At 37.3% G+C, this 27,166-nt stretch overlaps 1 protein-coding gene across 2 annotated transcripts in view; it reads left to right on the forward strand.

The window, feature by feature from the left end:
- The window catches only part of prickle2a (prickle homolog 2a), a 97,674-nt gene that overhangs the window by 47,737 nt on the left and 22,771 nt on the right, over window positions 1-27,166 (forward strand). Inside the window, exon 2 of one of the 2 annotated variants that reach the window (XM_049485733.1) lies at window positions 15,251-15,404. In XM_049485733.1, coding sequence (XP_049341690.1) covers window positions 15,270-15,404 — 135 coding nt within the window. In that variant the 5' untranslated portion in view covers window positions 15,251-15,269. Of the gene's footprint in view, window positions 1-15,247; window positions 15,405-27,166 lie in introns of both variants that reach the window. The other variant, XM_049485732.1, reaches the window with a different exon arrangement.

Genomic DNA, 27,166 nt, shown 5'->3' on the forward strand with positions numbered 1-27,166 from the left:
TACAGCACCAGTTAAACGTTTGGACTTTGGACATTTTTCCTACATTGTAAATGAATACTGATGTCATCCAGACTATAAAGGATTACATAAGAAATCATGTAGGAACTTAAATGTGTTAAACAAAACAAAATACTGCTAACTCTGATGTACTTATCCTGTGCAACAGAGGTGACTCTTTCAAGAACTTAAGAAGTAATGGGTAATAAAATTATTAGGTTAGCATAACTTAGAACATCAAGTTATTACTACTAAAGAGGAAGTTGATTTATTTCTAACGTAGTTCAGGGGGAATCACTACACACTGATGGTGTGTCAGAAACTGTTGGACACACCCAGTATGCAAATAGATTGTGACAGAAGCCAATGGAAAAGAAGCTGTTAATAGCAACAGACTAAACTCAGTTATTATAAGTTGGTTCAACTCAAAGATCTCAGTTTGAATGTATATAAGTGCCCACAAATCATTTGAGTTAAAAAGATTATGGGTTTACAGTGTATGGACCAGAATCGTATAGTCTTATAACGTCCAGTAATTTAATTCAGGTTCTGTTTGGGATCCGACAACAGTCGAGTTAATTGGCATATTTTCTAGGGTTTCCTAGAAATGTCTTCACTAGAATGCAAAACTTTATTGGACTGCTTGTTCACCAGATTTGGGACAACATCTTTGGCAACCTACAAGTATGCAGGATCAACAGCTGTCCAGCTTCAACATCTGTGGGCAAATGTGCTGCAATATACCATATGGAACCTGTGTACCTCCAGGTCCAACTGTATGTTATCCAGGCTAGAATCACCATTTATTACATCTGATATAACATCACTAAATCCTGAGGATTACAGTGTGGTTACAGTGTACTGTATATTATAGTGTTAGTGTGAAACCTTACCTTGGAGGATCTCCTCAGGTCATCCCAGTTGCAGTGAATGTAGTTCAACCATCATTCCAGAGAACACAGTTCTCCACTCCTCCACAGCAGCTGAGTGCTGGGGGCTTTGAGCTATACTCACCTAGCCCACGCTCCTGCTAATCTGCTCTCATATCTATCATCTGTGTAATCAATGGGTGAAGCTTATAGCTAAATGCTTTAGCTAAATGCTAAATTCATTAGAAAAGCTGTCCACAAACATTGGGACGCCTAGCCTAGTGTATCCATGTTCTCGTGTCTTTGCGTTGGAGGACGCTGCCTCGCCACAAAGAGTTAACCTGTTAGCAACACAGCTAACGGTGCTTCAGCTGAGAGAGCCTCTTCTCACGTTGCCTTTTACATAAATAAGAGTTCTCTCTCTCTTTTTTTCCCTCTCTTTTCTCTCGCTCTCCTCACTCGTCTCCTGTTCGCTCTCACACACACCCACACAGAAGCAGTCAAATCCACTGGCAGAGAGAGAGAGAGAGGCGGAAGAGGCAGGACACGTGAGAGAGAAAATCGTTTCTTTCAGCACGGCTTTTGCACCTCTCTCTCTTTTTCGTTCCCTCTCTCTCCATCTCTCTCTCTCTCTTTCTCTCTCTCTCTGAGTCCTCTGGTTGTTTGTGGGATGCTCATGAGAAGATCTAAAGATCTAAAGCATCTGAAGCAGGTCTGTGTCTTTCCTCTCGCCTTGATTCTGTGTTGTGTGTCACGGTGAGCTTTAAAGTGATGTGGTGGAGAGCAGACCCCGCTGATCACTGCACTGCGAGGGTACTGAACCTTCTCTGGGCTTTGAAAGGTGTAGCACCAGGCCACAGCAGAACATAGGGAGTCAGTTCTTAGATCTGTTGTTGTTGTTTTTTTGGTAGTAGGTAATAAGTTAGGTAATGTCGGTTAAGATCATATGGTGCAAACAATAAGATGTTAACGTTGTTCTATATTTTAGTAATTAGAAGACTAATGAAATACCTGTATGACGTTATGTTTCACCACAATTTCAGTGTTAAAGTTAGACTGTAAGACTATAGACTGTTCAGACTAATATGAATTTGCTCCAGAATTGAAGGTCAGTCCCTGGAAGATCACTTTTTTAAGGACTAGCAAGGAGCTGACGTTGATATGGTCTGATGCAACACACACGAGTGTTGTATAATCATGGACAGGATGGTCATAAATGCATGTCACAGTATTTTTCAAGATTCTGACGGTTTCACTGAATATCACAGTATTTATATATAAATATATATATATATTTTTTTTTTCATAACTGGGCTTTAATATAGGTTGTGAGTTATTGTACTGTTTAAATTAAAGCTTTTATTATTATTGTGTTTACTTTGTTCCACAAAATTAAAAAATATATGAAGAAATCAGAATTTATTATCAGAATGAACCTGTATACCACCCAGCACTAACTGTTCTATAAAGAATACGTTATTTTACCTTCAAATAAACTAAGATTTAAATAAAGGTATTAAAGATAAACAAAATTTTGAAGAGGATCAGGAACACCTGAACTCCACATTTATTCTACAGTCAGTTATTTATGCAGTCTAATCAATGGTGTTCTATAAAGTCGATTGATAGAACACATGGTGTTGATGTTTAGTTTGGGTGTGAGTGTATATTTCCTGTTTGTTTGTTTGTTTGTTTGTTTGTTTGTTTGTTTGTTTGTTCATAAAATATGATGTGTTTGATTTTGGTATTAATAGAGCTGTTGTGGGACGCAAGACTAAATTCATAGAATTCTGTCCATAAAAGTATATTGTTTTGTATTGTAAGGGTTTGCGTCATCATAGTGTTTGTGAAAATACCGGTTTCTGCTGGTAGAATTACTGTTTAATGTGATTTTCAAATTGGAATTGGTACATATCGAGATTGTTTATATTTCCATATAAAAGCTGCCAGAGGACATCTCAGAAGACAGGCTTGTGTTTCTGCCAGAAACCTGTAATGAACTCTGTTATGTGTTAGTGATTTTCATATTCATAGCTCATTACTTGTTTAATATAAAAGCTACGTATATATAAAAGGGAGTTGTTTGCTATTCTTAAATCATTTGCTAAACTTAAATATCTAAGAAATCTGGAGTTAATTGGACTTGAGGGAAAAAAGTGAAACACTCAAATAACCGACCAACAGGCTTACAATGCTAGAGATAGGGGCATATTTTTACCCATGCAAAGAAATCACTATTTTTATACCATTAACAAGCTCAAAGTAGCTCCACACTTTGCTGGTTCCAGAAACAAGGCACTGAAAACACTTTTTCTATTTGTTTGTGCTCGTCAGTCGACTTATCGTGACTTAATTTCAAGATGGCGATGAAGTGTGGAGCTACTTTGAGCTTGTTAAAGGTGTAGAAATAGCAATAGGCTAAGCACTGTCACTGTGATCAGGAGATCGCTGGTGGCCATCAGCTGCCGGAGCCCTAAGAGAGAACAATTGGTCTTGGTCTCTCTGGGTGGGTAGATGGCGCTCTTTTCTCTCATTACTCCTAGGGTGATGCCGATCAACACAAGACATCTGTGAGCTGATGTATTGGAACCGAGTCACTGCTCTTTCCTAAGAGTGCACTGTGATGCTACTCGGTAATGCTGCATCAGCAACAGCTTGAAAAGAGGTGGTGACTGACTTTACATGTGCTAGTCTTCACCCTAATTGTGTTGTGATGTCACTAGTGATGGGAAATAGACAGCTATATAGCAGCTGAATGGGTGGGACAATTGGCCTAGCTAAATTGGGAGAAAAAAAATAGGAGAAAGTTTAGAAAAAATCTATGTGCAACCCTATGCCCCTATCACTAGCTGTGTAAAAATATTTCAAAAATAGTTGCATGGGATGGATTATCGCTGGACCCGATAAGGAACTTCTACAATCCCAACAATTTTTTAATCATGTGTAGTTCCTGGTAACCTTTAGCTTCCTCCTGAATAGCATTGCAGACCAACACTTACTTCAGGGTGCAGCAGTTTATTTGATGGTGAGCGTATACTAAATAAAACTTGAAATTAGTAATTTTTTTCAGCAGTATTGTTATATCACCAAGAATGGAGTTATGGCATAGGATGAAGACTATAGAAACGCATTAGACTGAGACATTAACTCAAGGTTTTCAAGCTGTTTTAGGAAGCTTTTAAGTGATAAATCATCTATAGAAATGGAGTAGCGGTGCCAGTTTTTCTCCATGTCCTCCTGCAGGGAAATCTATCATAATATACAGCAGATTCTCTAAACTCTCAGAACCGTTGTCTCTCCGGAGCCTCAGACATATCTGGCTGCTCCAGTTGCTTCAGTGTTCCCAAAACCTCATCGATCTGATCAGCAGGTGTGATTGTTCTGGAATTTAGGACATTCTCAAAGCAGTCCTAGCAGGAAAAGACAGCAGGGTAAGATGATCAAAACCTGCAGAGCTGTGATTCCCAACCCTGGTTCTGTAGAATCCCCCCCTGCTCTAAACACACTTACACATACACACACACATTAGCATCATGTGGATCTGGTGTTTTCCCAGATAACATGTTCACATGGAGCCTGTATGTTAAGCCCTGCTGGTGGGAATCAGAACGTTTTGTCCACAGGTTCCATGTGGGTCCTACATATGAATGCCCACCAGGGTCCATAATGGGAGCAGATAGGAGTAAATACATGCTCTATTTGGACCTAGATGGCACCCATGTGAGATTAAAGATGGGCTGTAATTTAGTATGTGAAACCCAACTGGTATCCACTAAAAACACATTTACAAACCACCCAGAGTCCATGTTACATCTGGAAAACCCACCTAGACCACGTTCTACAAGTGTGTCACACATCATGAGCATGTTGGGTTGGGATTGTGGAAAAAAATACTCTAAAATGAGCGGATGTCTAAAAAAACGAACAACACAACCAGGGTTCAGTAGCTCCTCCATTTCCACTCGCTGTTGTGTTTATGCGGATCTCCGTGGAAACAGACAAATAGCTATTTTATTAAACGTGAGGTGATGAAATTCAGAGAAGTGAGTCCGGACGGGATTAAAATTACCAAAGGACCACAGAGTTCAGCGAAGGAAAAATAGATAATTTATCCTGTAATTTTCTCAGAGGACATACAGTACATGGTCATTCTGGACGGGAATAAAATCACAGAGGATCCAACATAAAAGACAAAATTACCCCAGGACCCCCTGAGAAACTAATCCCTTATACGATTGGCATACTCTAGAACATGGAAACGTACAAGCGTACTAGAAGGTCAAAATATGTATCTGTTAGCAAAATGCATAGCTTCATGTTGGCAGATCTGGAATCGATTTTTATCATTAGAGTCATTACATTTACCTTTAGGTTATTTAGTAGACTTCGAAAAATATTCATAGCTAATTTTTAGATAAGTGAATGATAGCGTTTAGAACCCTAGGAGACCCTTGGGTGTCCATTAGTCCTTTATGTTTTCAGGATGCTGTTGGTAGACAAGTCTGAGTCCAGCTATGACACTGAGATGTTTAAAAACTCCAGCAGCACTGCCGTATCTAATCCACTTGTTTCTTTAGCACAATGCACACTAACACCTTGTGCACCATCACCATGCTAATCAGTGCTAATAACTGCTGTACTGAGAATAATGACCCACCACCCAAATTATTATAACTGCTCTGTGGTGGTCTATCCTGTCAGGTCCTGTGTATTAAAGAACAGGGTCAAAAATAATAAAGTATGCAAAGAAACAGATACATTCTACTACAGTCTACAGTCTGTCATTATAATGCAACTACGAAGTGATCTTATATGTTTAGTGGAGCTAATAAAACAATGAGTTTTAATAATCTAAAGAAAATGTGTGGGTCAAAGAATAGGAAGAGAAGTTATAGCACTATCATATACAGTTATATACAGTATCATTTTAAGAAGACAGAAATTTAAATGACAGATTATATTAAATTAAATAATGTAATGTAAATCAATTATAACTCTCAGACTTTTGTTTATGCCTCTTTTTTATCCCTGTGTTCTTGAGTTATTTAGAAAATTCTAACCTTCTTTTGAGAATGACGCACTAGGAAAGTTGCTAGACGGTCACGGAGTGGTCCCAGGTTCAGACGGTCATAAAACTGTAATGACGTTCGTAAAGCTTTTAGAATCTGACCTCCCAGATCAAGGTCGAACAAAACACAAAATATGTGTTACCCTCAGTGATGTAGCAGAGGCTAAACACACGTAAACAGCATTTCCTCACCTATAATAAGAGTTTCTCTTTCCTGCCAGCTCTCCCTTACTTCCACCTTGGAGCTCCATTCACTAAAATGTAGCATAATGCTAGTGTGAGGTTCCATCAGAAATATAGATGTTTGAGTCATTTTCAACAACTCCCTGAAACCTAAAGGAAACCACACCTTTGAATCTATTTTAGTGATCAATAGGTGAGCCATCAACCCTGCATTACACAGCATTTCAGTGCGTCTTTGCTATCGTAATGACAGGAAAAGTATGCCTGTACTAATGCATGTACTAATTATCTTAATTAATCATGGGTGTGTTTTGGGCATATGTGAAATAAACTAATCACCAATCAGCATGTCCCTTTCCACTCCCTTTAAGAGCCAGGTGCGCGCTGACTTTGGTGGATTGCTATTTTATTGGTGCGCTTCTCAGCAGAAGAAAACTGACCTGCTTGTTCATGCTGTAAAGGCAGCTTATTTTTAATTTGAACAGTAATGTAATTTTAATTAGTATTTTGTTTAATATTATTGATGTAAAAGTTGGGTTTGTGCACTGCAGGGCATTTATGTGTATATAACAAGCAGGGATGTACACATGGCACTCCTGCATAGCTTTGATAGGTATGAACATCTGACTTTTTAACAGGGTTTAAATCACTCAGTGGCGCACCTGTGTTTTCCGCCAATAAGAAAGCAATATGCTAGAAATATACTGAAACACACCTCACTTACAGACCATCACACACATTGGCATAGATATATTCACAAGCACTGTTACTATTTAAACAGTGTTTAATATATTTACTGTATCCAGTGTTACTTCACACTTAGCTTAGCTTAGCTTAGCTTTACACTGCACACCTATACATGCTGGTCTGGAACACAGGACCCACTTTTTCTATTTACCAATCAGAGGAGATAACATTCTCACACGGCTTAGGTTGGTGCGTTTAGGTTTTTGCTTGTGTGAAAACAAACCAAACCAGGGGGAAAATGCTTATCAACTGATTGGGACCAGTCAAATCAGCTCTTTCTGTGCAGCAACAGATTCGGAGCTTCTGTCTCTGACTTTACTTTATCTACAAGGTGTTTTAACTGTAGGTAGGAGTGTCTAGTATAGTGACTAGTACAGTGTTTAAAAACTCCAGCAGCACTGCTGTATCTGATCTGCTCATACCAGCACAACGCTCACTAACACCTCATATACCACCACCATGCTCATCAGTGCTGAGAATATAGACTTGTGGTGGTCACGTAGGGTCCTGACCATTGAAGAACAGGGGGGGAAAGAGTAATTCTAAAAATTTTAAAGTTTAGTTAAGCTTGAAAAATTCTTAACCCTCTCATGCATGAATTATAATAAACTCAGTCAGGATTTTTTTTCTAAGTGTTTTTATACATCCTTAGGGATGTAAAACAAGGTTTGAAAAAAATATATATTCTATCTTTATTCGATAAAGAAATATTTATCTGTCCACTCAAGTGTACTTCATGCATTTTTTGTTGTAAAAAAAACACAAATGTAATTCAGTTATACAGTTGTAATATGGTATTCTGTTGGAATAGTGGAACTGAGGAGGATATTGTGACACAAGAAAATGTCTCTGAACCGTAGAACCTTATAGAATCTTGATTGTGACTGGTATTATCATACTGTATTCTTGTCAAGTCTCTGAACTGTTAAGTGAGCATATTCTCTTATAGTATTTTATAGCATGTATCATATTTCCTGTCAAATCATGCTTGTTGCTAATTTCTGAGACTATTTTCTATGATGGTTGCCAAAGCAGACAGGGCACAAAGCTACAAGACACTGCATGCAGATGTACTTGGTTCTTCGTGTGCTGGCATTTTATACTTTCTTGAGCTGGGGCCAGTGGTTTCCAGGGGCATACTGGATATTGGGGTGCCCTTAGTTTCATCAGCCTCATCTCCTTCATCTCCGTTCCTCAGCCTCAACTCCCTCAGTAACATTTCCAGACTCACCTTCACTATCACTGCTTGACCCTACTTCTCTGCTTGCAACTGTCTGTACTGGCAGACATTCCTCAATTAAAGAAGTTGATTTACAGCCAAAACATTAAACAATATGAATTATTTTAAAAACAACACTGGAAGTAATTGACATTGCATTAAAGTTGAAAAATAGCTAATGATGCATGATGTACAATTAAGTGGACAGATGATTAATCTACAATTCCCTCAAATATAAAATCAAAATTTCGAAAATCTTTACATAATATGTCACCTTAGATGTTACTTGATGTAATTATATATTTTTTACCTGCAGTGATATAATTTTATAAAAGGTAGAAACAAAAATAGCCAAGGTGTTTGGTGGTTTTCTCTGTCTGTCGGCCATCTTGATTTCATTGACTTCTTTTTCCCATTACAATGACCAACCAATGGGATTTTTTTGTATAGGATGATGCAATAGCTTCCACTACAGTGGACTATATGCAGCAGTGCCCAAAATTGCAAGCATATTTAAAGAAAAAACTATTTTAAACAGCTGTACACTGTAGTGACCTCTATGCATGAAAGGGTTAATAATGGATAATGAGTGAAGAAACAAGGAGGTATTGTGGTGGGTGTGGGTGAGTGTGGTTCTTCATGAATTACAGTGTCTTTATGCCATCTGGTTGTGTTTGAGAAAACACAGATATCCTAGTTCTCCTCTATATTTTGCCCATAAACATGCTTGTGTTTGGCCCTGATCACTCTGTATCAACAGGTAGCCTGGACAGCTACTAACCCACCCTTTCCAGTGAGTATTGTGGTCGTCCAGCCATGGTTGGCTGTGCCACCTCACTGGGAACTGAATTCGGGTTTAGGTGTTTATGTGGATCAGTTTGCCCAGAGATAAATTAAAAAATGCTCAGTGTTGCCAGGTCAGGCAAACTCCCAACTGGCCAGCTTGCCACAATGATGAAGTGAGGGACACTGCCATCATTCTGTCCCAGTTGGCCTCTCTAGCGTGCCTGACTGTGGACAGCATGTGCGAGATGTATCTAAGCCCAGTTAAGAGGTACTTTTCCACCAGGGCCATCTTTTGACTGAATGTATTTTACTGTATTACCTAGGGTATGATACACTCATTGACAATTGGGCAGTTTCCCAGACAGGGATTAAGCCTAGTCTTGGACTACACAGTATTCTGAACAGAGATGCTCCATCGAAAGGAACTAGGCTTAATCTCTGTCTGAGAAATTGACCCTATACATGTGAATATAATCATAATATAGTCAGTGTAAATTATAATAATAGTAAACTAGTAAAAGTACACATTAACTCCTGAACATGCATTGTTCCATGTAAGAGCTATAGGTGTTTACATTCTAAAAAGGACACTTGGAGAAACTACCTGTTCACACTCTACTCCCCTTAATAATTCCAGATCAGTAACAGGAATCAAACAAAATTCAAGTTTGAAAATAGACATAAAACTAAAAGGTTTTCCTGATTTGTATTCAGGAAAATATTGTTTTTAAAATAAAGTTTAAGAAAGAGCCAATTTTATGATTTTATTCATTATATTTTAACATTAGCAGATTTAGTTTAATAATATTATTTTGATTTTATATTAATAATTATGCTTTTCAGTAATGTTCCATATCCAACATGAAAGCTTTTTAGGTAATCCTTGAATAGAAATCCTCAAGATTTAGTGGTGTTATATTAGGCAGACAATTGACAAAACTCTATTTAAGGGTTAATGAAGAAAAACTATCCAATTATAGGGTGATTCTAGCCTGGATAACATACTTTTGGACCTGGAGGTACACAGGTTCCATATGGTATATTGCAGCACATTTGCCCACAGATGTTGAAGCTGTGCAGCTGTTGATCCTGCATACTTGTAGGTTGCCAAAGATGTTGTCCCAAATCTGGTGAACAAGCAGTCCAAGAAAGTTTTGCAGTCTTGTGAAGACATTTCTAGGAAACCGAGTTGTCGAGTTAATTGGCGGAACCTGATCCCAAGCAGATCCCAAGCAGAACCTGGATTTAATTACTGGACGTTATAAGACTATCCGATTCTGGTCCATACACTGTAAACCCATAATTTTTTTTAACTCTGTTTTACATAAAATTGGATGTTTCTAAACATTAATCAACTATTTTGAGTTAGTTGGACATTTGTGGGCACATATACTGTATATTCAAACTGAGATCTGAGTTGAACCAACTTATAATAACGGAGTTTAGTATGTTGCCGTTGGCAGCTTCTTTTTCACTGGCTTCTGTCACAATCTATTTGCATACTGCGTGTGTCCAACAGTTTCTGACACTCACCATCAGTGTGTAGTGATTCACCCTGAGCTACCTTAGAAATAAATCAACTTCCCCTTCAATCTTTTTTTAAGGCAACCAGTTTCCTCAAATACAGAGTAGCAGTCATTCACTCATTCTTGGCACCACTGCAAACCAAGGCAATGGTGGCTAGCTGATGGGTGGATTAGATTGTGGTAAATTTGTCAATTTGTGAAATGACCATCCTGCTTTTCTCAGTCCATTGATAATCCCCCCTCTTAATTCTCAATTCTGTCAAGTAGAAGAGAAATGTAAATGCATGCTGCTTTGTGAAAATCATACGATCTTGTCCATTCTGTTGTTTTTATAGAATAATGTATTAACCATCTTTAAAGCACAGCCATTGTTGCCTGCATAGAAAAGCAATGCCAGGTCTTGAGCAGAAACACATGAGCCTGAGGTCAGCAGCCCAATATCTATGGCTAAGCCCCCAGTATTCTGGCATTGGGCATCTGACACTATTGGGAGGAGTTGGAGTAATTTCTGTAACTATAAAATAATTGTCCGATTGACCATTCAAACATTTGTGAATAAATTCAGTTAAAGGCAGAAGGCTTCGACAAGGGTAGAAACTAATACTGCAGCAAACAGGGACAAACTCCATACTAATGTCCTTGATATACGCAGGAATGCCGGATAAACAGGTTCCTTTTAGCATTTTTGCAAAGACCATTACGTTTACAGTATTTGTAATAAAGCAAGCAAACCAATCAATTGCCTAGGAACCTGAGTTGACCTGGGTTCCCCAGACAATGAGTGGTTATGAATTGAATGCAATACCTTTAAATTCTCTGACAGTCATTGCAAGAAAAGTACAACACTGTTATCAGAATCCCCATTAAGGATTGGGGATCCCCTCCTACTGGTTGCTGACAGCAGCCAGCCAGCCAGGTTCATCATTCCTGCAGCCGGCAAAATACGAACCTTCATGAAGCAGAGTTATTTATCAGGTAAAGCCAGGAAAGAAAGAAGAAAATGGAAGAAAAGAGAAAACAAGAGAGCAGTCAGTAATATATATTTTTTCTGGATAAATTAGGACTTTGTGCACAAATGTTGTAATTTTTGCAGCAGGTAGAATAGCAACTAAATATATAGGTAATGTTTATGTTAGCTAGTTTAGCTACCTGCCTGGCAGCCAGTGCGAGTAATGAACTAGAACAGCAGGTTTTTCTTCATTTTGCTTGGGGTCCAAAAATGCTTTGAAACGGCCCTCCAATGGAGTCAAAAGTCACAGAACAGAGGAGAAAATATTGTAACTTACATAACCCAGCAAGTATTGAGTGAGGGGGGTCTATCTTAGGCTATGTCTGGAACATGGCCGCCATCTTTCTGAAGTAAAAGGGTGTTGTGTGTTTTTTGACTCACCCTGTATAGCATTGTTATACTATAAATATACTTTTAATAGACAAGTTTTGCACAAATCTATCTATAGATGGTGTATGCAAAAAAACTTACCTGATTCCATAGAGGGTTTAAAGCAAGCTGATTGATTCATTTGTGCAGAGGTCTTGGACATTACCTCATTTCTTTTCATACTATTCTAAAATTCAGAAAGTATTTCCATGTGGGACTCATGATAAGTACATAAGTAGAACGTGGGCTAGGTGTGCTCCAGATGGGCATGTTCTCTGGGTGGATTTGTTGCTTGTCACTAGTTGATACTCCCAAACTTCCCAAATGGACCACATTGTTACAATCAAACTTAATGTGCAGTGTACAACCAAGATGGCACCCATGTTTAACCCCTCCTGGTCCTATCACTGACACTGATGGATGAACCTAATTGATTCCCAGTTGGCTGACCCATACAGGCTACATATAGAAATGTTAAAAATGCTGTAAAATGACTATAGAAGCCTGTATCCCATGAGGAAGACTGCAAGTGCTGTAGCTAAGTGAATATACTAACTAATTTCTTCCCTGTTTTAAAATAATGTTAACAGTTTTTCAAGGAAATTGTTAAGTTAAACTAAATTGTGCTCTTGGTAAAACTAGAGCATCAGCCCAAAAGTTAGCCTTTAATATTGCCTCAGCAGCAGGAGCCTGCTACCCTTTATATGCTAGACCTTTCCTGTTGCTGCGATGTACCTGATCCATCAGACCTTTCAAGATTACTCTTTAATTAGTACCAAATTTTCTGCCCTCCACAGTAATTGCTGTTTAATTTCCCTGTTTTCCAAGAATCGTGATAGTACATAAACACTCTCCTCGGGTAATGGTGGCCTATCTGCGAGGTGGTGTCCTCCCTCTCTCACTCTTTCTTTTTTAATCACTCCTTCTCTTCCTGTGTTGCTTCTGTGGCTCGCAGAGAGTAATTTAAATGCAAATGCATATTTCTATTCTCATGCCTATCCTGTCTGATTGCTGAGATCAGAACCTGTTTGATTGGCCCTCAGTATCATTTTTATGCGACACTATTTGTGTCCATCTCTATATCAGCAAGTGATTTTCTGTCCATGCAGCGAATTTCAATCAACAATCCATCTTCAGCCTTTTCACTGATCATACAGTCCCATTGCTACAGGTGTAGAGCTCCAAGCCTAGCATCACCTAGTCATGCAGTCTGACTGTATAACATTAGTGAAAGGGTGGGGGATTCTAAAGAGCTCAGTGAATTCAAGCATGGAACTCTAATAGGATATTCCACCATTAACTGTAAGTGATATTAATAAAAAGTGGAAGCATTAAGGAACCACGGTGATGCAGCCACTATGTAAAGTCAGACTATGTAAAGTTACAGACTCTATAACCACTGCCTCTGCAAAAAACTGGGAGCTTCATGCCGTTGGATGGAGTGGTGCATGACACACCACCACTGGACTCTGGTACAGTGGAAACATGTCCTGTGGAGTAAACGATCAGACTTCCCTATTTGATTTCTGATGGACTAGTTTGGGTTTATGTGTAACCTACCTGACTGCATTGTGGCAACTGTAAAGTTTGGTGAAGGAGGGATAATGCTATGGCTTGTTTTTTGTATTTTAAGGGTTGGCTAAACCCCTTTAGTGTCAGTAAAATCTTAATGCTTTTGCAAACCAAGAAATTTTGGATGGTTAAGACAGTATGCTTCCAACTTTATGGTCTAAGTTCGGGGAAGGCCCTGAAAGGCATGGTTGAGGGGGTGGTTTCGTGTGAAAGTTTAAACTTTACAGACTTTTAACCTGTGTCCTAATCTTTATTTTTTTATATAAATTTATTTCTAATTTTTCCCATTTTCTCCCCAATTTACACGGCCAAATACCCAACCCACTCATTAGGACTCCCCCTATCACTAGTAATGCCCCAACATACCAGGAGGGTGAAGACTAACACATGCTTCCTCCGATACATGTGAAGCCAGCCACCGCTTCTTTTCGGCTCCGGTACACCAGTTCACAGACACCCTGTGCTGCAGACATCACCCTAGGAGTGATGTGGGAAAAGAGCGCCATCTACCCACCCGGAGGGAGCAGGGCCAATTGTGCTCCCTCTGAGCGCCGGCAGCTTGATGGCAAAGCTGCATGAGCGGGGGTTCGAACCTGCGACCACCTGCTCATAGTGGCAGCGCTTTAGACCGCATGACCACACCTTTGGGGTAAAATTGAAATGGAGATTGCTAGCCAGGTCCTCTTGTCCATACTGGATGAATTGGCAACACGCTCCAAAAAGGGGGAAAATACTAAATAATTTAGTATAATATTACAATGCTTATGGATTAAGAATGAGACCCTATACAGTAAAATCCCATGTAGGTGTAATGTATGTACGTTTCTATACAGCTCTGGAAAAAAATAAGAGACAACTTCAGTTCCTGAATCAGTTTCTCAGATTTTTCTATTTATAGGTAAAAGTTTGAGTAAAATAAACATTATTGTTTTATTCTATAAACTACGGACAATATTTCTCCCAAATTCCAAATAAAAAAATGTATTTATTTATTTATTTGCAGAAAATGAGAAATGACTGAAATGACAAAAAAAGATACAGAGCTTTTAGATCTTAAATAATGCAAAGAAACTAGTTCATATTAATAAAGCTTTAAGAGTTCAGAAATCAACATTTGGTGGAATAACCCTGGTTTTCATGCATCTTGGCATCATGTTCTCCTCCACCAGTCTTACACACTGCTTTTGAATAACTTTGTGCTACTCACTCCTGGTGCAAAACTTCAAGCAGTTCAGTTTGGTTTGATGGCTTGTGATCATCTATCTTCCTCTTGATTTTATTTCAGAGGTTTTCAATTTGGTATAATCAAAGAATCTCTTCATTTTTAAGTGGTCTCTTATTTTTTTCCCAGAGCTGTATTTATATATTTATCTGTTTATGGCATTGTATACAGTATGTAGATGTAAACAGATCAGTCAAGCAGAGTGTATGGTCTAATCTTAACATTTAATGAACTCGATGCTCTTGTGGGAAAATCAGTTTGAAGTGTTATCATGTGTCGTACATGTACACTCACTTTTATAGCTGCATAATCAAATCTAAACATCATTACTGGACGGCAAGAGCCATTAAAGTAGTGTGGTGCTGACGGAAAAAGACTAATGGACCGGATACAACAACTGCAGGCTATCTTCAAATATGCATTGTGGAATGTGAACTTAAAAATGGTACAGTAATGAGGAATCGATGATGAATCCTTTCCCCTGTATCTCTCTCTCTCTCTCTCTTTCCCTCTCTTCTCTTTCCTCTCTCTCTTTTTCTCTCTCTCCCCAAACATATTCAAGGCCCCTGTGAATATTTAATGGGCTCTAAATGAGCAGATTGGTCACATCTGTCTGGCATGCTATGTTTTATAGGCTAGTCATTATGAGCCCTGTCTTTTTCCTCTCTGTCTGTGCGCAGTAGGGAGTGGTATGAGGCGGTGATGATGGCTCTGGACATGGAGAGGACAGTGTCTAAGCTCATGTTCGACTTCCAGAGGAACTCAACCTCAGACGACGACTCTGGCTGCGCTCTGGAGGAATATGCGTGGGTGCCCCCGGGCCTCAAACCAGAACAGGTAAGACGTCTTCCATACAAACACAAACACACAACATACAACATACACAGATATATAGGCCTATATAGATATTTATATACACAGGTGGGTTCATAAATATCTGGACAGGGACAGTTTTTGAAAATTTGTGGAAATTTAAGCTTACTGTAGATAAACAGAAGTGATTTACTCACCCACATAAATGGGGCAGAAATCTGTGTAGATTAACTCTTTTTTTTTTTTTAAGAATTAAAGTTTTGGTTACTTTGCCAAGCGGCAAGAATTGGCATTACTTGGAAGTACAAGGGTCCCCTATTTTCGGCCACCTTCAGCTTAAAATACCCTATATTCACTGGAAAATACATACACTTAAGCTTTTATTTGAATAATAACAAATCTTAACCTGATATTGGTGGCTGATAATGTGTGTAATAATGCGTATTTTCTAATCGCTGGGCTTATTAATTGTGTGGGCCGCGTCTTTGCCTGCACCGCCTGTTGGAGACATGGTGTTTCTCCAGTGTGTCTATGGGATCCAGCAGCTCCCAGGGGTGTATAATGACATTGCATTTGTCCTGTGCAGGCATCCATACTCTGATTACATGAGGAAAACATGGCAACACCCTTCTTCATTTAGAATTAGGCTCTGTAAGTAGTATACAACATTACAACATACAAAATAAAAAATAGAAAATAGCCGTTGCTTTATAAAAATGTGGTGCACGCTCCAAATAGTTTTTACTTACAAATTTAATTTTTTTTTTTAATGTTTGTCTAAGCAGGAGGGTGTCTCGATTGGCAGAGAGGAAATGGAAACTGTGCAATAGGTGGAACTGGCCGAAAATAGGCGACCACACAGTACATCAACAAATTGTATCTAATGCAGTAAAAAAGAAAAGATAGGTGGAAGTAGATCCCAGTAACAATTAGCAACTGAAAGCAGCTGGAAAAGCATTTTGATTTAGACAAAATTTTGTCAAATGAGATCCTGATATATATATATCCCAGTCCAAAAACAGCTTTGCCAGGTCATTCAAAGAATCCTCCACTGGGTTTTGGAATAGAATGGATACTTTAAAATAAAATAAAATAAATCAAAGTTTAAGGTAAGACGACATCCAAACATAGAGGCTTCAAAGTTCTGACTAATGCAAGACAATAAGACTAAACTTCCTCTGTCTAAAACTCAGATTATCATATTTTAGCTTCCCCCACTCTAAACTCCAGTCTGTTCTACCCAAATCCTCGAGGTTGACTTGACCTAAGATGATGACTGGTCTCAACTTGTTCGATTAGCCTGTTCTAATCTCAAAACAGACTCTATATGTTTCTGCCCATTGCTAAATTGCATATGTGTGAAATATATTTCACACATATCTCAGATAATTTCACACAATACTGATTAAATGTTCAGTTTTTGTACCAACATAAATAGGAGAACAGGTCTTGAAGCCTATCTCAATCATGGTTGCATACTGTATAAATCACTTAAAAGAATTAACCTGAGATAAAAAATATAAACCTGGATATTGATCATGCTAAATATTAATTAAGATCAAATACTGATTATTTGATCTTAATCAAAATTTAACACAATACACAAATAGACAAAACTCAAAAGCAAAGGCTGACATGGGTTGTAATGATGGGGTCTAATTTTAAAGCTAGAGCTGGTAAAAATATTAAATCTCAGTATTTAAAGGCATTTTTACAATCCTCTGTTTGATTAATAAAGCATATTCTCAATACCATGTAAGCCCCACACAAGCATGTTGGCTGGGCTGTGATGTCAGTGGGTTAAAGACTAGTTTTCTTCTTCTTTTTCTAGTTTGTTTTTCTTTGCAGTGACTTCCTCTGCAGCTGTTCAGTTGCTGCTTGTTTATCTCCATTAAGTTAAAGTCATGCTTTGCTGGCATCAGTCCAGATGACTGACTTCAAGGCAATTTAGGATTCCATTCCATTCGTTGCCTTCAAATGTTTTTGCTGTATGTTTTAAAGGATCTGAGTGCCAACCTTTTAGTTTTATAGCACTTTCTCTAACCATTGTTTGGTAGTGTAGGGTCATTGTCTTGCTGCAAAACCCACATTCTTTTAAGATTCAGCTCACAGACCACAGACTGGTATAATTCAGAATCCCTTGTTCCATCAATGACAGCAAGCCATCCTGGCCTGAAAGCCGCAAAACAGGCTCAAATCATGATACAACCACCACCGTGTTTAACAGATAGGATATGTTTTTTTTTATTCTGGAATGGAGTGTTTTTCCTTTCTCCAAACATAAGACTTCAGATTTAAAATAAAAAAGATATATTTTAGCCTCTTCTGTTCACAACATATTGTTCAAATTAAACTCTGGTTTGTCCATATGATCTTTAGGTTATAATCTGCCATGCAGGCCACTGTTGTTTAGCGTTCTCTCAATTGTGGACATTAAAATGATTCCAATGTGCGAAAATAAGTTTGTAAACAAAGAAGTACTTAGAAGTTTTGCTGCATGACCCACATTCGTTTAAGATTCAGCCTACAGGCAGATATCCTGACATAATCTGGATTAAATCAAAAGTCATTAATCAATTAATGGTGGCAAGCCACCAGATGCAGCAATACAGTCCCCAACCATGATACTACTACCGCCACCATGTTTCACAGATAGGATAAAGTTTGCTTTGTTTATTTACAAACATTTATAAACATAATACTTCCCATTTAAACTAAAGTTATTTTTTTATATTATACATTCAAACAGCATTTTTCTAGTACTTTATGTGTTTATGTGATCTTTAGCAAACTAAATATATATATATATATATATATATATATATATATATATATATATATATATATATATATATACCTAATTGTACTTAAACCATATCGAGAAATGTCAAAGCATACTGTAAATATACTAACAGTTTAATAATATAACAGATTTATGTACTTACCAAAATCATATAAAAAGTACAATAATATTATGCTTTCATCAAATGTTTGAAAGTAAACTTTGATCATCACTTTTTAAAAAGTACAATATAGTGTATTTAAAAAAAATAAACTACTATGAAGTACACTTTTACTTTAATGTAATTAAATATACTTCTAAAATACTAATTTCCAAATATACTTTTGTACATTTTTAGCAAAGTGTGTTAAAAACAGCTGTTACTGTAGTTCACTTAAAGTGCAATGTATCAACTTTTTAGAAAGTAAATTAAATAACTACTGCTCATTAGAAACTTTTAAAGTAAATTTGTAACACGCTAAAAATTGTAGTACAGTATATGAAAATATATTTTTATACCCAGTTAGGCATACTAGAAGTGTGCTACTTACAAAAGACAGGAACATAAAGCATATTTGTACTCTAATGTAAATATATTTAACATCAATTCTTAGTACATTTGTAATATACCTGGTGTTTAATAGTGATACACTTGTAATACATATTAAATGTATTATAATTTTACTGCAAGTATATTTAATATATGAAGTTACATACATGAAGTAGTATGTTTAAATGTTACTTAAGAATATTAAAAATAGTTCCATTTTAGTACAGTTAAGTACACTTAGCACAATTTAAGTAAGACTTTTGTACTATTTTTATACTGTAATTAAAGTATACATAAGTACAAAAAAGTTGTTTCATTTTATCACTCTTTAAATAAACTGATTAATAATGTGGCTACAAGAACACTTTAAAGCACTGTAACATAATAATGCTTAGTATACTATATTTTTTCACAAGCAGTGTCTTTCTCCTTGCAACCATGCCATGCACATCATTGTTGTTTAGTGTTCTCCTGATGGTGAACCCATGCACATTAACATCAGTCAATGTAAGATAGGCCTTCAGTTGCTTAGAAGTTACCCTGGTGAAATTTGTGGCCTCATCGAATATCACACACCTTGAACTTGCAAAGAAGTTTTCAGCCTAAAGAGCATCAATAACTCTTACTCTAAGCTCCTTAGAAATCTCTTGCTATGTTTATGCTGTGACACACTTCCAGAAACATGTGTTGTGAAGATCAGACTGTCTTTTTTCAGATAGATCCTTGTTCTTTACATAAAATTTTACTTCACTCATTCAAAATTGAGTGTTCATCCTATTGACTAAAAAGAAAAAAAAAACTTACTCTAATTTCACCTTTAAAATACCTGCTATTCCTAGAGGTTCACATACTTTTACTGCTTACAGATATGTAATATTGGATCAATTTACTTAGCAGGTCTAATATTTGTTTGATGTGATGTGAATATACTCTTCTATTTGTGCCTAAGAATGTTTTTTTAAGCCTGTATTCTTACGCATGCACACAGGTCACAGCCTGAGTAAAGAACAGCTTGTTCTTTTTCATTCCCAGCTGAGATAAAAGATATGTGTCCCTAAAAGACCTCTGTGGGGACAGATAATAAGATTTTATAATAAATGAGACAATATTTAAATAATAAAAAAATAATACTAGTGGTAAACATGTAATCTGGAAATGAAAGAGATCAAAATGAAATTTTGTGTGTGTGTGTTTGTGTGTGTAAAAGAGACCCTTGGAGACGGCAATGGTTAAACATGGCTGATTAGCTGCAGAGCATTTCATGGTTGGGCAGATGGAATGGGAACATCTTGTGTTAAAGAATGACCCCACACCACTGATCACACACACACACACACACACTCAGACTCATCACAAAAATGCATGTTTCTTACAAATGTGGCCTTATTCATGAGAGAAATTGTTAATATTATAAACAGTATATGTTTTTTTGCCAGGAAACATTAAAGAAGCAAACACAAATTTAATGCTATGCTTATATACAAATTATACTTTTCAAATAATGGCTGCAGAAATAGAGAGAGATCTCACATGAGAAGCATCATTGGCTTTCCATCTTCCAAAGGATGCTATAAATAATGTGTTTGTAAATGAGATACGAGCGTAAATCTCACACAGGTTCACAAACAAAACATCCATGTTATTTACATGAAAAGTTCCTTTCATTAAAGATAAAAGCTTAGCCCAATTAGAAATCTTTATTTTCTAATGTATGAAGGAAGAACCTGCTCTCAGAGATTAGATTACAGACACGATTGAACAAAAAAGGTAATTACATGCAGGATCCTATTCAGAAGCTTCATGAGAGACAAAAGCAGCAGAGTAGGAGGATCTTTCCAGCTACACAATTCACTTCTACACAAGAGAAACTGCAAACAAAAGAAGGAAAAAAAACACAAAATTACAGTAGGTAGATAATTCCGTTAGGAGTGCTTTTATCAGATACGGAGCAGAGTTTTTTTGAGCCTGACCAATTACATTTTTTAAAAATCAATTCAGAATGTAATTTTTTTATTCAGTGTCAAGCAGTGACAAAAAGGAAAAAAACATGAACATTTAAAGAAATTACAAAAAAATCCTTTAAATTCAGCTTACAATAAAATACAGTCATCACCAAATAAACTGTTGCACCCAGAAGAAAGTTTCAGTTCAGTTCTATTCACTCACAACTTACACAATTTAATTATGTAACTCTGACGAAACACTTCATGATGAGTTCACATATTGCTATTCCATGACTTTTGGCATGTCAATGTAGTTTAAAAAGAAAAACATATACACACAGTAGGCTTTCTGTTATGTTATATTTTTCAATCAGTAATGTGGTAGTGTTTAATTGTCTATGTCTTTATGTCTAATACATTTTATGTCTTGCTTTAACTAGAATGTTATTCTTTTCTGAAATTGTATTTTGTACATTGACTATGAACAGATGACACTTTAGCCTTTAGATAGATCAAGCCTTTAGATGGACAGGGTCAAACACGGTTAATCCAGCAAAGAGAAGGCTTAGACTAAAAAGTAGTGTTTAGGATACACAAGGATCAGAGGAAAGTAAATAAATTAATAGAAAGGGAAAGTATACAAAACTGCAAAAAGAAAAGTATTGCACGTTATTATTGCACTTTGTTTAATATTATTACACTTAGTCCACATGTTGCACGTTACCCTCAGATGGGAGGAGAGCTGCTCACACCAATAATGCACTAGAACAGCCATACTAATATCAAATAAACCATGGCATCACATGGCATTGTAGTGGAGTCTTGTGTAACCAGAGCTAATCTGCATTATTGGCACCATCAACCGTAGCCAGGAGTCCAAGGGAGCATAATTGGCCTCGCTTGCTCTCTGTGGGTAGATCGGCCCTTCCCCTCCCCCTCCCATCACTCAGCGCAGTGCTAGCCAGTGCAGCGTCTGTTGGCTGACATAACAGAATTGGCACATAGTAAAGAATTGTTTTTTTTTTCTTTTGTAAGTGAATTCAGCTGTTCAGTGACGTTTCATCAACAGCCGGCTTCATCTTCCCAGTGCTGGATGCATCATGTAGTAGAGGGAGACCAAAGGAGTGGATTCAATAATTGCTGGAATTGATAATGTTTGGTATTCCAAAGTGAGTGTCCACAATAATGACATTGTGTGGAGTACAGAAGGGATTCTAGGGTCAGAGTTTTAGTAGGGGGTTGAGCACCCAACAATACTAGTCTAGCACCTAGATTACTGGTAGGGATCTATATTTTCATTATTAAACTTTTGTTAGCGATTTAAACATTTTAGCCTATCAGAGACAAACCTCTGTTTAAAAATCCAACAAAAACTTTATGCTTTCACCTTTAGGGCCCCCCTAAAACCTCCCTCAACCGGCCAACTTACACATAAATTACTAATTACATAAAAAAATACATATTCTCTGTCTCTCTCGTTCTATGAGCTTAATGCACATTAACAGCCCAAAAATACAACAGCTACAAACGACAAAATCAATGCTTAATTTTCCTACAAGTACAGCTGGCCAACACATAGCACTCACTTGTATGCCTATAAGACACCAGGTCAGCCAAAACATTAAGTACACACAAAAACTCACCAGTCAGACGACCTATCATTGTGAATTAGTTTCACATTGAAGGGCAGCCTTTAAAAAGGCTTTTTAATATAATATGATACAATATTTGTCTCATTTACCGTTGCAATTCCATTATAGTTCGCTAACTATTAAACTAATCCAGCATAAGCTCCGTTTTACACTAAGCAACGCATAGAGCGCTGAGAAGGGGTTAGACAGTATGGCCCCGTCCCCGTAGTGAAAATCATGATTCTGATTGGTTAGATTGTCCTGCAACTTTACTAATATACTTATTACTACACCCTTCTCAAAATCAGAAGAAGGGTCCCCCAGCAGACACAAGGTGGCAGAAGCTATTTTAAAAAGCTTTGATTGGTTAAAACCGCTGTCAGTCAGATAAGAGTCCTGTAGCAACTGAAAAACACAGATTAATGCTTTGAATTACTTACTGTTGTTTATTTTAGTTAATTTATAAAATATATGCTTATAGTTTACAATAACTCTTATATATATTTCCTGATTAAATATTATCTAATGATTTAAATGCACCTATTGTCACCCCTTCTCTGAAGGGTTAGAAGGGCCTCACTGCACACCACTGATTAATATCATAATAGCTTATTGTTGAATATCAGTATTAGATAGAAATGTGTAAGTTGAACAGTTATTAGCACAGATAAACAAAAGATGAAAAAACAAAATCAGATGAGTGTGACTCAGTACAACTGTGGATTAGAACTTGGAGATCTGCACTGAAATGAGAACCTGCAGTTTGGTGGCTCTCAGGCAAATGAAACTTTAGGCCTTGGCTGTGGTCGAAAATGAATTAAAGTGAAAGGAAGGAACACGCGATTAAAAAAGTAAAAAAAAGTGTGGGTCATTGTAGCTGTGGATGAGAACTTGGGGCCTTGGACTGAATGAGTGCGTGCAGTTTGGTGGCTGTGGGGCAAATTAAACTCTAGATTTTGGGATAGGATTAAACAGGTAGAGTAAGAAACAAAACAAGTGTGGAAAACAACAACGTTAAATTATTAATGTTTTTGGAAACATGAAATAGCATATGATCCAAAACGGTGTACATCAGACGAGCAGGAGTACAGTAGACATTTTCACCATATTCATTCTTAATGGGGAAAAAAAATGATGTTATTTAGTTTATATAAAAAGCATGTGTTCATTTAAAAGCTGTATATAAGCACGGATCACACAGTGGAGGGGTGTTGATTAGTGATCTCAAGCTTCAAACTCAGATTCAATCTGAATCGAGTCATTTGAATCTCAGTGTTTTGATACACTGATTCAAAGTCTGTGTCTAAACAGAAAAATCCACATGACTGTCCCAAAACAGCTTTCATAACTTCACACAGTTTCAAAACGTTTCAAATCTACTTGAGGGTTTAGGTTCGCACCAAATAAAGTGCAAGCAGCTCAGAATGTTTTGTCCCCTAATGTGAAAATCTGATCTCTGCTCTCAGAACTGCAACAACATTGACACACTTTAAAAGTGATTCAAAATATTGTAACAGGTTTTTTATGGAGGAAAAAAAATCACACATGTTGCATTGCTTTATTGTTTATTTCTCATAATTTGTCAAACCTTTAGCATTTGTGAAGGACCTGGAAGGATCTCAAAAAAGACCTGGATCTGCTGTTAGTGTTAGTGCTGTTAATCATTTTGAACTTAAAGCATAAAAGTGCCTGATTCTTATTGTCCAGCAGGTTCAGTCGTTGTGGTGGATGATGATTCAAACGCCTTACAGGATCATTTTTTTTTCCGAATCAATTGATTCATTTGACTTAGCTCACTAAAGCCCCACTTTTGCCATCACTATTGGAAACAAAATCTAACTATAAAACTAAATAGAAAATAATAATTGTAATACCAAAAACACAGCATGACCCATAACAAAGGAATACATGGGGAGTTAGTAGAGCTGAGCAAACAAGGAAAAGTATGGATAATATTTAAGCTATCTCAATTACCGCATTTTTGCGCTATAAGGCGCACCGGATTATAATATTATATTATAATATTAATTATATATGATATATAATATTATATTAATAAACAACTATTTTCTGGTCTATTTTCATACATAAGGACTGGATTATAAGTCGCATTTTAAGAGAAACTATAAGGAACTTCTAATTTAGCAGGTCATGCCGCTGGGTGGTGGTGGGGGGTAGCTAACTAAGTTAAGTAAAGCTAAGCTAAGCAAACAAAACTGTAATAAAAAAGACTTTCTTTTAAAGTCAAACTAGTGCTGAATGTTAATCTACACAGATTTCTCTCCTGACAACTGTTTATTTTGGGGAGTAAAGCGATTCCGTTTATTTACAGTAAGCTTAGAGTCCCAAATTTCTCCAGCACTAAGACTGGAGCATTAGCATTAGGGGGCTAACAGTTAGCGGTTGCTAATGCTACCTGACAGTGCTACACTGAGGAATCCTGAGTGTTCCAGTGAGCCAGGGTGATATTAGGTTCATCCTACGTAGCTTGTTTTAACACTTTAAACACACAGACTATAGTCCGATATACTCGCCTCTGAATGGAAAATGAGCTAGCGCTGTATTTAGCGCCTAATGCTAAAACTGCTCCTGCAGTGATAGCCAGGGTTAGCAGCAGGCTACAGGCTGATAATACTCACCTCTAAACGGGGAAATAGAGGCTAATGCTAATGCTATTCCAGCCTCGATACAGAAGAACTATACTGAAACTCCTGTATAAAGATGTACTTAAGCAGAGTGGCTTTAATGCTCCTTACAACTTGACGAGTAGAATTCATACATAAGACACACTTATAAGGTTCATTGACGATTTGGGAGAAAATTAAAGGATTTTAAGTGCAGTTTATAGTGTAAAAAGATGGTACTTTGTACAGTGTTACAATGAGAAAATATTTAGAGTACCAGTCAAAGATTTGGATACATCTCCCATCTCATTCAGTGTGTTTCTTTCTTTTTATGATTTTTACATTATAAACTTGAAGACTATATTAAAACTATACAGGAACATAGGCTGAATTATTTAGTAAACAGTAAAAATATTCAACAAACCAGAAAATGTTTCACATTTATCTTTGAGGACAGATCTGCACACTCTTGGTATTTTAATCTCAGTGTCTTCATGAGGTAGATTCCCCTGGAATAGTTTTCTCAGCATCTTGAAGGAGTTTCTGAAGGTGCTGAACAATAGTGAAGCTCCAGCTCATCCCAAATCACCTCAAATCACCATCTTAGTTCATCAGGTTTAGAACAGGGGATTAATATGGAGGAATAACACTTTTTTACAGTTTACTACATAATTCCATATGTGTCCCTTTAAATAAGAAAGTATGTCTTTCAGAACTTTTGACTGGTAGTGAATATGGAATCGTATTAAGCAGAGGATCAATAATCTACAGTGAGCACATGTTGGAATCAGTCCTCCTGACTCTCTTCACCGTACTGCTTCCATTGGAAATTCATTTTATAGAATCCACCAGAGGTTAGAGGAGTTCTAAAGTCCACCGACACGGTATAACTAAATGATGATTGCTCAAGGTCGGCGGCTCCAAGAAGGATTTGCAGAATTAGACATCCCTGACAGACTGTGTAATACCACTTAGAATATCAATGAGTGAAAGTGACAGTAGGTAATACCTCTGAGCTCTGGAAGAGAAAAGAAGGGATGACACTGCAAACACGCTACTTCCAAGCACTGCTGGTCTAAATACGACTCACGAAAGGTTGAGATAAAACAGTCAGCAACAATAGAGAGCTTCATTTATACACTCTATACTGGGTCAGGTTTTCTTTCACCATGAATTACTGAGATTGTATTGAATCCCAGCTTGCTTTGATAGTGGCCTTCAAACTGTCTGAACTGCTGGATCTGGTGTTTCTCATCTTCCTCCTGACAATATCCCACAGGTTCTTTATAGGGGGTTCAGGTCGGAGAATAGGCTAAAACAGTAATATCATGGCCAGCAAACCCTTTGGTAGTAATTTTGACACTGTGGGCAGTTACCTGCTGGAGGTCCTGCTGGAAAAGGAAATTGGCATCTCCGTAAAATCTCCAGGTTGATGGCTGCGTTGACCCTGGACTTGATGAAACACTGTGGAACAACATTGAACTACACTTCTCTCCCATGGCAAACTAACAGCGAGTAAAAATGCCACACTGGACTTCAGACACCTTAGATTCTCTGCCTTTTCAATCTTCATCCAGACTGTAGGCTTTAAACCTTAATTTCCAAATAAATGCAACATTACTAAATTTTAATTAAACAGAGCCCACAAGCACAATGTGCTAGACGTGATGACGTGTGCTGCCTTTTAAGATTCCTTATCGATTAAAATGCTGCCGAACGAGAGAGCTGCCTTTGAAGGCAATAACTACCTAGACAGAGAAAAAGGAAAAGGGGAGGAATGTAAACAAAAGCTCGCCAAAGAGGCTTTTTTTTTTGGTTTGTTTGTTTTATTATCGTTCAGTATAGTTCAAACAGCCTCACAGGCCAGATGTTTTCATGCTTACCGCTTGCTTTCCGCATGCATACATGCTTTCCGACACCTGGCTTAGAGAGTGGTTGATGATATTAAAACATGTCTCCACACTTGTTGTTTTAAAAATAACTTTTTACATGTCATTCTTTGCCCAAGGATGTATGAGGAGGTGTGTAATTTGATGTCCTCATAGGGCACGGATGTAAAAGCCTTCAATAAAAAAAAGCAGGCTACAGGAAATAGCACATTTTATTTCAGCTATTAAGGGCCAAATTGGGGGTCCATTAAAGGGCTCAGAGAGTGTTGCTATTTGTAGTTCCATATGGCCTTTTATACAGAAACAAATCAGGAATAAATTGTTGTCATCAGCAGAAAAGGTGTGTATAGACCTGAAGACTAATATC

Source organism: Astyanax mexicanus, chromosome 12 (genome assembly GCF_023375975.1).
Source record: "Astyanax mexicanus isolate ESR-SI-001 chromosome 12, AstMex3_surface, whole genome shotgun sequence".
In the NCBI taxonomy this organism is placed as follows: domain Eukaryota; kingdom Metazoa; phylum Chordata; class Actinopteri; order Characiformes; family Acestrorhamphidae; genus Astyanax; species Astyanax mexicanus.